This window comes from Manis pentadactyla, chromosome 3 (genome assembly GCF_030020395.1).
Source record: "Manis pentadactyla isolate mManPen7 chromosome 3, mManPen7.hap1, whole genome shotgun sequence".
Taxonomy (NCBI): domain Eukaryota; kingdom Metazoa; phylum Chordata; class Mammalia; order Pholidota; family Manidae; genus Manis; species Manis pentadactyla.
In genome coordinates this window covers 135,020,597-135,034,930 of record NC_080021.1, presented here as the reverse complement: position 1 = coordinate 135,034,930, position 14,334 = coordinate 135,020,597, and the positions used below count along the sequence as shown (strand labels likewise).

At 37.1% G+C, this 14,334-nt stretch overlaps 1 protein-coding gene across 6 annotated transcripts in view; it reads left to right on the top strand.

The window, feature by feature from the left end:
• Window positions 1-14,334, top strand: part of ERCC6L2 (ERCC excision repair 6 like 2) — a 210,056-nt gene that overhangs the window by 14,155 nt on the left and 181,567 nt on the right. For 2 of the 6 annotated variants that reach the window (XM_036904383.2, XM_036904385.2), the window contains exon 1: window positions 13,582-13,961. The exons of 1 other annotated variant lie outside the window; for it this stretch is intronic. In XM_036904383.2, the coding sequence (XP_036760278.2) occupies window positions 13,916-13,961 (46 nt within the window). In that variant the 5' untranslated portion in view covers window positions 13,582-13,915. Of the gene's footprint in view, window positions 1-13,581; window positions 13,962-14,076; window positions 14,236-14,334 lie in introns of those variants that run through there. 3 more of the 6 variants (XM_036904381.2, XM_036904379.2, XM_036904382.2) reach the window with 2 other exon arrangements.

The window sequence follows — 14,334 nt, the reverse complement described above, 5'->3', positions numbered from 1 at the left end:
TTCTGAAGATATTCTAAAATTCCCTTGTGATTCTTGTTTGACCTAGTGGTTATTTAGGAATGTGTTTTTTAATATCTATCTATTTATGAGTTTTCTAGTTCCCCTTCTGTGGATTTCTAGTTTCATTCCATTGTGATTGGAAAAGATACTTTGTATGATTTCAGTCTTTTTAAATTTGTTAAGATTTGTTTTGTAGCCTAACATATATTTATTCCTGAAAATGTTCCTTGTACACTTGAGAAAAATGTGTATTATATTGTTGCCAGAAGGAGAGTTCTGTATATGTCTGTTGGGTCCAATTTGTTTACTGTATTATTCAAGTCCACTCTTTCCTTTTCTTCTAGTAGTTTAGTAATCCTATTCATTATTGGAAGTGGAGCATTAAAGTCTTCTACTGCTATTGTAGCCAAGATCTTTTTTTAAACAGGGTATTTGTGTGGCCAAGTTTCTGAGGACTTAAGTGGCTGAGATTATTTTTTATTGCATTCATATTTAAATGACAATCTAGATAAATGCAAATATTTAGCTTTGGAGATTTTTCTCACCTTCAATACTAAAAAATATAACTCTTATCTTCCTGCAAAAGTTTTTGAAGTGTCTAAAATGAGTATGTTACCTATTCATATGTGAGTGATCTGTTACTCTCTGGTAGGTTTTCTTTATATTTTATATTCTTTAGTCTTACTATAATGGGTCTAACTATTCCAACAACAATTTGTCTTATTTAACTTTTTCAGAGTCTATTCAATACACACATTTTAGCAAACAATTTTATATATGTTATTAATTTTGACTTTTATGAGAGTAGGGACCATGTCTTTGTGGTTCATGGCTGTATCTTTAGTGCCTAACAGGGTTCCTAGCATATGGTAAGGCATTAAATAAACATTTATTGAGTAAGTGAATGACCAAATGAATAGATACTAAGGGGACTGCCAACTTTTCTAAAATTTTATAAAGTTTATTAATATTTCTTTTATAATTTGTCTTCATAGCTAGGTAACTTTCAGAGCAGAAAAATAAGAAATGATTCAATATTCAATAATTTAACATTGAACTTAGTTCAATTAAATGGTCTATGGATTATATGAAATATAAAAAAATATATAGTTAGGAAAAGAACCATGCAAATTATCATTGGCTTATACACTTTTTTTGTGAAGTATACTAGTCTCAAGAAATATACTATATTTCAGGAGGCTGAACTATACCAGTCTCAGGAAAAAATACAGCAGCCCTCTGTACATTACTTATCACACTGTACCTATAGACCTTTGGTCTATATCCCTACAATACTGTGACAAACTTGGAGGGACTACCTGTTTTTGAAGGAATAACACAGATGGCAACATTTGCACTGTACCCCTTTAGACCAGTGATATGTACCACTAAATAATAGTTAAAACACTTAAAAGTAGAAAGAAGTGGTAGTTTTATTTTTTTCCTTCATGAATATCCCTACTTGGGATATAATGTACAGTTTGGTGATTATAGTTAATAATAATACTGTATTATATATTTGAAAGTTGTTAAGAGATCAGATGTTAAAAGTTCTCGTAAGAAAAAAATATTTGTAACTATGTGTGGTAATGCATGTTAATTAAACTTACTGTGGTGATCATTTTGCAATATATACAAATATCGAATCATTATGGTCCAAACCTGAGACCTAATACAATGTGATACGTCAATTATACCTCAGTAAGTAAAGAATATCCACTTATATGAATGAATGCTAAGTTAAAAAACAAAAGTGAAAGAGAGAACAGGGACTTTCTTTGCTTAAATAATCTTTGCTATAGTTGTAGGTTTATTTTACTTAGTGGTACTTTTTTCTAATGCTAACCAACCATGTGGGAGCCCCCACCATCATATACTCTGCTTCTCTTAACTACCATCTACAGTAATAGCAATAATGTCTACCTTTAACAGTCATGCAAATTTGCAAGTTGTCACAGACTTAGGAACTGATACAGTCTTTCTTGAAGCAAAATAACAAAAAAGTTGGTAGAAAAAGAAAAGATAGATCCTCCTGTGGCTGTGAATATAGAAAGCCTCAGGACAATTCACAGACACAAGGGGCATTATTATGACAACATTGGTAAATGCAAAAAGACCTTAAGAAAATGCTTTGGATGGTGAAATTCTTGCAGGCGTTCAGATATTGAGAATATTTGTAAAAGTGAATTCTATAACTAACCGTAAGAAAAATAAAGCCCATGTTTTTTCTACAGAAATTGAATGAATTGACAAAATTTGAGAAGGTGTTAACAGTCTTAAAAATATGAATTCTTTGGGTATTTCATTTCTACTGTGCAAAAAGTGGTATGGGGTATTTCCACCAGTCTGTCAAATACCTATGCATAAACTGGGGAGAGCAGTTCTCCTGAAAGAGTTGCTTTATATTGAAAAGAAAAGAGTAGTATCCAATCTAAAAATAAACTCCTTTAACTTTTACATGCTTTTCATATTTCCCCATCTTAATTAGTTCAAGTTAACTTCTTATTAACCAAACTTTACTCAGTTCTCAGCTCATGACATCTCATTTTTATATAATAATGAATATAGGCTAATGTGATAAAACAATTGCTTTCAGAATAAACTCCTACCTGAGACTACACATCCTGTATGACCACCGGATTCATTTTTAGCATTGTTTAATGGTTCCTAAGGTATCATTCCCTTTGGAAGCATATTTAAAAAGTAAAATTTTAGCAACCATCTTTACAAAGTATATACACATACTTGAATTTGAACTTCTAACTTTTAAAACCATGTGTATATAGCTTCTCTTTTGAAACAGTTGCCTTGTTTGAAGAATTTAAGCAATGAAACTCAGGTATTAAGTCACCAATGATGAGGTGATGTGGTCTAAAATAACTTAGGGAAAAATCATCTATAATAGAATTCACATAGGATGTTAGAAGACTTAAAAAGGACCCTAAAGATGTAATCTGAAGACCATTATGGGAGCCCATGGTAAAAGCTAAAAATATTTCCACCCCACAATTTTTAATGTGATACAGATATTTAGTGTTTCTACCCTGCTTAGGGAAGGCAAATGTACAGTTTGTGCACTATCTAGATGTTATTCAAAGGCAATTCCTGTTACTTATTTAGAGTCTTTTTTTTTTAATGATTGAGATTTTGTGCCTCTTTATCCCCTTCACCTGTTTCACCCACCCAGCCCAGCCCCTCTCCTGACTGGAATCTTTTTTGAGGGAAGAAAAGACTCTCATGAGTATGTAATAGATTTTTGGAGTTTACTTAATTCCTTAGAAAAATACATTATCATTAGTATTTTTTTAGTTAGGCAAATAGTCTTTCAATGATACTAACATCAGCTAATTTTCTAAGCTATTATAATTTTGGATAAACATGAGGAAAGGGAGATATGGGTTAAGTCCAAGGATTGTTTTTATATCTTTCATCTGAAATTGTATTCAATTACAATTTAGCTTTAAAAATCAGTTTGGCACTTAAAAATGTCATTGCAAGTGAGCTTGGTTTTACTGCATTTATTTAAAGCAATGTTAGCCTATAGACTTATATTTAAGTTTTAAATAACCTATTTCATTTCTATAATGGTAACTTAAAGTTGAGTAGCATGTTCATTCTTTGCATGTGGCTGTCCAGTTTACCCAGACCATTTGTTGAAAAGGCAGTCCTTTCCCCATTGAGTGGTCTTGGCACCCTTGCTGAAAACCATTTGACCTGTATGTGAGGCTTTATTTCTAGGCTCTCTATTCCTTTCCATTGATATGTCTGTCTTTATGTCAGTACCACACTGTTTGGCTACTGTAGCCTTGTAGTAAATTTTGAAATTAGGAAGTGGAAGTCCTCTAATTCTGTTCTTCTCTTACAAGACTGTTTTTGGCCATTCTGGGTACCTTGAGATTCCCTACAAATTTAGGGATAGGTTTTTCCATTTTTGAAAAAAAAAAGGTTGTGGGGCTTTGATGAGGATTACACTGAATCTGTAGATCATTTTGGGTAGTACTGATGCCTTAACATATTAAGCCTTCCAGCGCATGAACACAGGATGCATTTCCATTTATTTATGTCTTCCTTAATTTCTTTAGGGAATGTTTTATAGTCTTAGTGTATAAATCTTTCATCAACTTGGTTAATTCCTAAGTATTTTATTCTTTTCAATGCTATTGTAAATGGAAATGTTCTATAATTTCCTTTGCTTCAGATTGTTCTCTGTCTATAGAAATGCAGCTGACTTTTGTGTGTTGACTTAGTATCTTGCTACTTTGCTGAATTCATTTATTAGTTCTAACTTCAGCTTTTTGTGTGTGTCAGAATACTAACATATCTACCCCTGCTCTCTTTCATTTACTATTGGCATGGAATACCTTTCTATCCTTTCACTTTTAACCTGTTTGTGTCTTTGGTATCACATGTATCTCTCATAGATAGCGTAGAGTTGGTTCATATGTTTTTCTCCACTCTGCCAATCTCTGCTTGCTGATTGGAGAGTTTAATCCATTTGCATTTAAACTAATTACTGACAAGGAGGGACTTAATTCTGCCATAGTGCCTTGTTTCCTGTATGCCCTATAAGCTTTTTTGTCCTTCATTTCCTACATTCCTTCTTTTGTATATAAATGATTTTTTTGTAGTGAAATGTTTAAATTTCATCTTATCTTTTTGTGTATATTCTGTAGCTATTTTCTTTGTGGCTGTTGGAGTTATATTTAATATCCTAAATCTATAATACTTTAATTTTAATTTATACTAGCTTAATTTCAATAACATACAAAAATTCTGCTCCTTCACTGCTCTATCCCTTTTCAGAGTTTGAGGTCACAAAATTACACAGTTATACATTGTGCACCTGTAAACATAAATAAAACTTTTAAATGAATTTGTCTCCTAAATTTTGTAGAAACAGGATTTGGACTTATAAACCAAAGTTACAGTAATACTAGCTTTTACACTAATGATTTTTTTAAAATTTTATTAGTCACATAGAAAGTAAGATGTACAGTTGCAAAGCTATTTTTATAATAACTAGCTTCTGTAATTTCCCATGTATTTGCCTTTATAGATATCTTTATTTCTCCATAGAAATAAAGTTTTGAGTTACTCTCTAGTGTCCTTTCATTTCACCTTACAGGACTCCCTTGAGCATTTCTTGATCTAGTGGTCACTAACTCCCTCAACTTCTGTTTATCTGGAATTGTCTTAATTTCTCCTCCACTTTGAAGACAGATGATAAGATTCTGGGTTGACAGTTTTTCTCTTTTAGCACTTTGAAAATATTGGTACACTGTCTTTTGGCCTGCAAAGTTTCTGATGAGAAATCTGCAGATAATCTTGAGGATCCCTTGTATGTGATGACTTGATTTGGCTTCCAAAGTTCTCTTTTATCTTTGGCTTTGGAAAGTTGGATCATAATGTGTCTTGGTGTGGGTCACTGAGCTCATCTTATTTGGAGTTTGTTTAGCTTCTTGAATGTTTACAGCCATGTCTTTCATCAAACCGGGAGGTTTCAGCCATTGTCTTTCAAATATTCTCTGCCATTTTCTTCTCTCTTCTCATTCTGGGATTCCCACAATATGTATCTTGTTCCGTTTAATGGCGTCCCACAGATTCTTTAGACTCTGTACACTTTTCTTCAATCTTTTTTCTTTCCACTTTTCAGCCTCAATAATTTCCATTGTCCTATCTTCAAGTCCATTTATTTTTCTGCCTGCTCAAATCTGCCTTTGAATTTTTTAGTGAGTTTTTCATCCAAAACTTTTTTTCTAGGTTTTCTGTATATTGTTATACCCATTTTGTTCACAACTGTTTTCTTGATTCCACAGTCTTCCCATAATTCTTTGAGCATTTTAAGACAGTTGTTTTAAAGTCTTTGTCCAGTATCATTAGGTCTTTTTCAGGGATCTGATTAATTTTTTTGTTTTGACTAGGCCATATTTTCCTATTTCTTTGTACGCCTTGTGATTTTCATTGAAAACTGGGCATTTGAATTTAATAGTGTCAAATTCCCCCTTCCCCAGTGTTTGCTGTTTTGTTATTGTTATTATTGTAGACTGCCTCTGTGCCAAGGATCAAAGTGAGGTGTAAAGGTAATGTCTTCACAAGTCTTTTCTGAGCCTTTCCCTGGGCATGTGTGATTCTAATTTTCCCCATTATGCAGTTGTTCATGAATGTCCTAGTCTTTAATGTCTGGCTCCAGAAAGGGAAAAAAAGGCAAAAAATAAAGGAGGGAGAAAAGGGCACTGGCCCTCTAGATACCCTGGACATCACCTTTGCCAGAGCAACAGGCGCTTGTAACAATGCAAGGAAATGCAACAGAAGTAGCTGCTGCCTCTCTCTGCACCTCTGTGATCATAAGCAGCAGTCAGCTATCAGAACACAGATCTGCAGTATTTGCCCACCTAACTCTCACCAACTCTGTGCAAGCTGCTCCAGGAACACAGAGCTCATACCTGCTGCAGGGCAGTTGTCTGCAATGGAAAAAGTAAGGCAATTACTTCTTTTATATGATTTATGACTCTGCCTTCCTCCCCTGCTCACCAGGCTGCTTCTTACTTTTCCAGAGTTGATTTGGGAAAAGGAGATGAAGACAGGAATGGTTTTATTTCATTAGCATTGTCATGAGATTGTATAGGTCTCCCTTTCTTTCATGATGCTTCCCTGTCTTCTTCAGAGTCACTACTTTGACTGTGAAGAAGTCAACATGCTGTCCATGTCCTCTACTGAAGTCACTTTCAAGTCTCTGCTGGCTTTCTTCTCACCTAAGGCCTAGAGGAAATGTGCGTTCTTTGTCACAATAAACTCTGGGAGTAAGGTGGCCCCAAGTGTACCAACCTTTCTTACTCGACTTCAGGGTGGTTAGCTAGCCACAATATTTCCCCTTCAGATTTCTGAGGTTTGAATCAAATAGTCCACTATGTCCTAGAAATTTCAGGGATGATTACTAAACCTTACAGGTAATCCCTCTGAAGCCCTTTTTGCTTGCCTTGATACGTGGGACTTAGCCTTAGTTCTATCAAAAACATCTTTGCTTACTCTAATCTCCCATTCCTTATCCTCTAATCCCTCCCATTCTGTACTTTTATACCCTCATTGTAGATGAGGAGTTAGGGTCATGAAGTCTATGTTGATGACTCCCTTTGGAAATCTTACATGGAAGATTATCTTACATTGAAATGTGAAGTTTGCCATTTTAGGAACTCAGGTGAAAGAGTCTTCAGACATGTTTTTAAACTGTTCCATATTTATTTTCTAATTTCCATCATGCTCTCTTCTCGGACCCAGAAGTTATTTAGAAGTATTTTTAAATCTCCAAATATATCATCTTTAAAAAAAATGCTTAAATGTTGATTTCTAATGTATTTTATGGGACCAAAGAACATAATCTTTGTGAAGCAGATTGCTGAAAAGGTGTTGAGGTTTTGTTTTATAACATAGTTCATGGTCAATTTTTATAAATGTCCTCTATGTGCTTGTGAAGATGTTTATTCTCTAACAACAGAATGGAGTATTCTATTGATGTCCATTAGATCAAGTCCATTTATTGTGTGGCTCAATTCTACTTTTCCTTTTAATCTGACAATTGTGAAGGATATTAAAAATTCCTACCATGTTTGTGGACTTAGCAGTTACCCCTTGAACTCTGATACCTTTCATGTATTTGAGACTGTAAGTGGTGATAAATTCAGAACTTCTTTACCACCTTTTATTATTTATGAGGTTAATTTCTTTATCCTTAAAGCTTTATAAATCAAAGCTTGTTTTGTCTGATTTTTATTCTTTCTCTATTAAATCTTTTTACTTTACTTTCAACCTTGCCTTTTTTTTTCCAGATGTGTATGTCTTTAAAGTGACATACAGCTAGATTTAGTTTTTAATCCAATCCAAGTCCCTTTTATAAGGAAAATTTAATCTAATACATTTATTGCTTTTACTGAAATACATGGATTAGTTTTTACTATTTTGTGCTATTAATCATGTGTTTGCTTTATTTTTCTCCTTTCCTGCCTTGTATTAGATTGAATTTTATTATCCCTTTATATTAAGAATTTATACATTCCTTTAATATGCCCTTTAAATTATACATACCCTGACATCTTATGTGAATACTTCAGTTAGTAAAAGTTATCAGTATCTCTACTCTTCTCTTTTCAAACAGAAATATCTTAAACATCTTAAATTCTTTCACTATTTTCACATTTTAAGTTATTTTTCTCCAGTATTTTAATTTTCCTTTATTTTTATGTATCTAAATTACATCACCATCATCTTCATCATTATAATATTATTACAGTCAATGGTTGTATGTTAAATTTGTTAGGCTAATCATTCTTACATTTCAGGTATTTTTTCTGAGTCCTAAATCCTTAAAAACTTTTTTTAATGAGAGTCCATTAGTGTTATGCTTTTGGTTTTGCCTGAAAATATTATTTTGCTCTCCTTGTTGTTTAGCTGACTATAAAATTCTGGGTTGACAGCTGTTTTCTCTTTTGCACTTTGAAGTTACTATCCATTGTCTCCTGGCTTCCTTGTTAGTATTGAGAAATCTGTTGTAATCAGTTAAATTGTCATTCTAGTATGGAAAGGTTATGTTTTTATAATAGCTGCTTTCAAGATTCTTTGTTACTTTCTTCTGTAACTTTACTTCAATGTGTCTATAACTGCTAGTATGTTTTTTTCTTTATAATGAGCCAATTCATTATGCTTCCTGAATCTAAAGATGTCAGCTTTCATTTCTTTGAATATTATCTTTTCTAAGCCTATTTATACTTCTAGAAATCAAATTCTAGTCCACTTCTCTTAACATTTCTTTTGTATTTTCCATCTACTTGACTTTTTGCACTGCAAAAATTTCTTTAGATCTTACAGCTCATGATCTCTATTAGAGTGTGTTTAACCTACTGCTTACCATTGAGTTTTTAGTTTCAATAATTAGAACTTTAACTTCCAGAAGCTCTGGTTGTTTAAAAAATCGATTTGCTGCTTTTTGACAATGTCTTTTTTTCTGTTCCTCATTGTTTTCAGTTCCATTTTTTAAAATATCAGAACATATTTTAAACAAACACACTTATATCTGGTACTTACATGAACTGAAATTACTAGGGACCTTTTGCTGTTGCATATTTTTTCTACTGCCTCTTGTTCATGGTAGCTTATTTGTGTGTGTGTTCTGCAGTTTGGGGATTGTGAATTGTTTGATGAGGCTTTATAATTGGGGATTTTGAGGAATCTGTTTTAACATGTTTTCCTTTAGAGAGAACGTGTGTGCTTCTTTCCACCAACCTGGATGCAATTAACCTGGCAATATGTTATGCCATTATTTCGGCTTGAGGTTTCCTAGATCATGCAGATTATGTGAATTCAAATCTTAAATCCATTTGAGGGCATGGCTGTGGTTTTAAAATGTCAGAGGAAATTCACACACACACACATCCAGAGCCCATGCCAAGATACACTAGTCTCTCTTCATCATCCTCCCCAGTTTTCTGCTGTGCAGATTCTTTTATGAGCCTACTATTTCACTAAGGCTGTTACCTTTCAGGGTTTCTGACTTCAAAATGAGTTCCAGTTCCAATTTAGAGCCTTGAAAGAGCTTAAGACCATGTCTTCTGTCCCCACAAAACTGTTAAATTCAAATCTTTTAGTAACTGAGATAGGCAAATGCCTTCAGGATGGCAGTGGCATAGGGCCAGCTTAATGAGCTAGTTTTTAGCTCCTTCCTTTATTGGCCTATGAGTATTTTACATACTTTTTTCCAAGCTCAGCCATGCACCTTTAGGATTTTTATGAGTATTCCAACTTACAGTTCTTGGTGTTTTATTTGCAGGATTTTTAGGATTATCTGATATAAGATATTTAATATTACATGAAATAGAATCAAGTTTCAATTTTTCAAATCTAAAAATATCTTCTGTTATATAATATTTTTATACACTTATCATATTGGACTGAGAATCATGAATCATGTTCTAGTTCTTATATTGTTATTTGCTATTTATGCCCTTGGGTAAATAATCTAACATTTTCCAACCTGTTTTATTATCTTTATAAATTAGAGCACTGGATCAAGTGATCCCTGAGATTTCTTCAAGTCTAATATTTAATGAGTCTATGAAGTAAAAATGGCATTGGTGAAGGCTCAAGTAACAATACTCATCATATTCTTAAATCTAACTTGCCAGTCACTATATATATTTCACTATGCATGGATGAAGCCTCTAATTTTCCTTTTGTTGATCCAAGTGTTTTTATCTTTGAATTATAGTGAATCACACACACACACACACACACACACACACACACACACACACACACAATTTACCTTCTTAACCAATTTGAATTGTACTGTTCAGTAATGTTAAGTATATTCACTGTTGTAAATGTTGACTTTTCAACTTGAAGGTTTAGGTTGCTTATTGGCAAAGGACATACCTATTTCCACCGTGTCTACCTTGCCCTCAATCATCTCTTCTTATTCCTTTCTTTCCCTTGACACTGTATCAAGGGAGGAATACACCTAAAATCATTAAGCTAAACTCTAAGACTCAGTTTCTTGTGTTGTCTTTTGTTTTCATGCTGCCATGATTTGAATGTTTATGCCCCCTCAAAATTCATATGTTGAAATCCTAATGCCCAGTGTGACAGTATTAGAAGGTGGGCCCTTTGGCATGTAATTAGGTCATGAGACGGAACCCTTATGAATGGGATCAGTGCTCTTAGAAACAAGATACCACAGCTGTCTAGCCGCTGTAAGGACACAGCAAGCAGGCACTAGCCATGATCCAGGAAGAAGATCCTCACCAGAACACAACCATGCTCGCCTGGACTTCCCAATGTGCAGAGCTGTGAGAAATAAATTTCTGTTGTTTATAAGCTACCTTATCTATGGTATTTTATTATAGCAGCCCAAATGGACTAAGACACATATCTATTTTTTTCTTGAGTCTTTCTCCTGGATTAACTCACCATTTTAGAGGTTTATATAAAACCATATATATATATATTATACATATATTTCATATATACATAAAACCCATATAGATATTTGACTTGGCTATGTGAACATAGAGACTATTTTCCAGTATATTAGAATGTTTAATCATCTTTCTCAAGGGCCTCTTTGATAGTCAAGATATACTCTTTTGAAATGCCTATGCTATGATCATCTGTGTTTTTTTCTCTTCTTGTAGTTTTAATAGGCTTAATTTTGGTAGATCCTCCTTTGCCAATGGGTTTGCACATGATTTAATTACCCAACATAATTTATACTGACTCCAGGAATTCCCAAATATTGTGCAACACTCTCAATTTTACCTTGTAGGGATTAGCATGGTAGTGTTGGATGTTTGCAACGTTAGCACCTAGACAAGGCAGGCATTGTCTGCTAAGGTGGCAAAGGAATGTTTGGGATGCATCTAATTCACTAAAATGTATTTTTATGTCATGATTGCTCTGCTTCAGTAGGCATCATAACCATGATGGTGAGGTTAAATAATAAGTACTCAGAAATTGAGGCCCCCTTCTCTTCTGTCAGTCACAAGGGTAATCCTTAAACCAGATGATCTCTTCTGTTTAAATCAAAATTTACACCTGAATTTGTCTTGTCACTTCCATATAAAAGTCAGCTCTTAAAGGATCAATATCTTAAATCAGTGAACTTCTAGAAAAGCAAGACAATATTACACAAGTCATTTCAGTGGGGGGAAATATCAAACTTCTTTGGTAGTTGTAGAAAAAAAAAAGGAAGCTTGACTGAAATTTCCAATCACCATCATAGAGACAATGTGAGAAGACTCTAAGTAAAATAGATATATTTAATCAATGCCAAGATTTTTTTTCCCACATTTTAAAATTTCTAGTATTAGGATACATGTTAAAATAAAAAATTACAATTACAATGAGGTTTTTCTTCAACCATTCCTAAATAATATACCTTACAACCCAGTGTTTTAAGTTAAAATCTAACATTCTAATCTGAGTAATAATGTACGACCAACTACTAACCAAAATATTAAACTGAAGCAATGGCTATGCAGAATGCAACTTTCAGGTGGATGCATTCCACTGATAACTATAGTAATAGCAATACAGGTATTCCTTGCTATGACCAGGTGTTTTTTAGGCCTTTACATTATTTCTTACAGTAATCTATCTTTAGGTGGGTTCATTGCTGTCAGAGGTGAGGACCCTGAAGCAGTGAAGTTAAACGACTGAACCTCTTTACCATATGTGAAGGCCCACATCTCAACATAGTGGATGAATTAGATGTTTTTCTTAGATACAAAGTTTTTACTTGTTGGTAAACAAGGGCTATTCTAGATGAAGCCTTTTACTAAATGTACTGCTAAGTTTTAGTATCTGTCAAAGAACAGGTATCTATTTGCAGAGCAAACAGTCATATGGTTTTCCTCATTTAAGACGTGGTAGGCAGAACGATTCCCCCAAAGATGTTCAAATGCTAGTCCTTGGAGCCAGGAGTATGTTACTTTGTACGGGAAAGGGACTTTGCTGATATGATTAAGGGTAGACTTTGAAACGGGGAGCGTCGCCTGCCTGATTATTTAGGTGGGTGCAATCTTACCAAATGAGCCCTTAAAAATCAAAGAACCTTTCCCAGCTGCAGTTAGGAAGAGTAACTATGGCAGGGTCAGAGAGTTGCAACATCTAGCTTTGGGGTCAGGAGGAAGGTAGCCGTGAGCCAAGGAAAGTGAATAATAGCCCGCCTAAGGTGGAAAGGGAAGGAAATGGCTTCTCCCAGAGCCTTCAGAAAGCGTGCAGCCCACGTGACACTTGAGACGTTGTGGGGCTGACTCACGGAACAGCAGGCTAATAACACCTTTATGTGAGATAAAACTTCTGTGCTGGTGCAAGCCACTAACTCTGCAGTCATTTGTTACAGCGGCTCAAGGAAAGTAACAGAGGTCCGTTCGGGCCAATGTCGTTCCACGAATCACACCATGTACACGAAAACGCTTTAACGTGGGCGGGGGTCACTGGGTTAATGAATGTGTGCCGTCTGGGAAAAGTGGCAGATCAGCGGCCCGGTACCCCGCAAACGCTTGTGAGAGCAGCGACGGCCCACTGCGCGCCCCCCTAACTCTGCGCGCTCAGGGAAAGCATTGCCGAGCCTCCAGCGCCAGGCGCGCCTCCGGGTTTGCGCTCCCAGCAGTCCTGTCACTCCGTGCATCACGGTCCCGGACGCCAGGGAGGCCGGGTGGCGCGTCCGGGGCCGCGGCACCGCACAGGCCGAGGGACCGACTCGCCTCCCAGCAGCCAGAGCGCACAACACGAGTAGGAACCAAGCACGGGCCAGGGCACGGGCGCCACGGCGTCCTACCGGGACACCACCCTCCGACCGTCCTGTAAGGACCGCAGCAAGTCCGAGCCCACCGATGTCTACCGGGACCCCGCGGTACCTGCAACGACCGCAGATCTCTGTGTTACAGGAAGGACGCCGGCAGATCGCTCCGCCCACGTAAAAATATAAATAAATAAATAAATAAATAAAAATAAGATTTTGTTCTCGCGAGATCCCAAGGACCGCTCGGCAGCCCGTTCTCGCGGAATTTCCCGAGTCTGGTGGAGTTACGGTGGGCGGGGGAGGGAGGCCCGACGGAAAGGAAGCGGAAGGGGTCGACCTGCCGCCTGCTGTTCTCCCCGGCGGCCGAGCCCGGGGCGGCAGGGTGAGCGCCACCTGGCCAGCCTCCGCGGCGCCCACGGGCTCTGCAGCTGCCTCGGACGCTGCCGTCCCTTCTCCGCGGACACGCTCAAGCTCCACCTTCGCTCCGTCCCGTCCCGCGGCGTCGGCGGCAGGAGGCGATGAGCGGAGGGCTGCCGGAGGGGGTACTGGACACCGCCCCCCTGCCCGCCCCCTCGCTTTCCGCCGTCGCCTCGGCCGGGCTGCCAGGCCCCTCCCCCTGGCCGGATGGAACCCTCGGCCCCCAAGCCCCGCGAGGACACCGCCGGCAAAGGTACGCGCTCCGAGGTCGCCTCTGCCCAGGCACCTGCTTCTCTGCAGTGGGCTGGACCCGTGCCCGCCGGTCCCTTGGGGATAGGGATTTACGCTGTGGCTCCACTGAGTGACATCTGTAGACTGCGGACTCCGAATTCTTTGCGATCCGGTGTGGAGAACCTGGACTCTGGAGGCAGGCCGCCCCTGGATCAGGTGTTGGCTGAGACAGTTACTGGCCGAGCATCTTGGGGCAGTTTTCTCCTCTGTAAAATTGAGACCGTTGCTGAGTTCTGGTGATTATCCGATGACATGGTGTATGCAAAGCACTTACGGACCCGGCGTCCGGCCCATAGCAAGCACTCAGTAAATGTTTGATATTTTTATTCTTTATC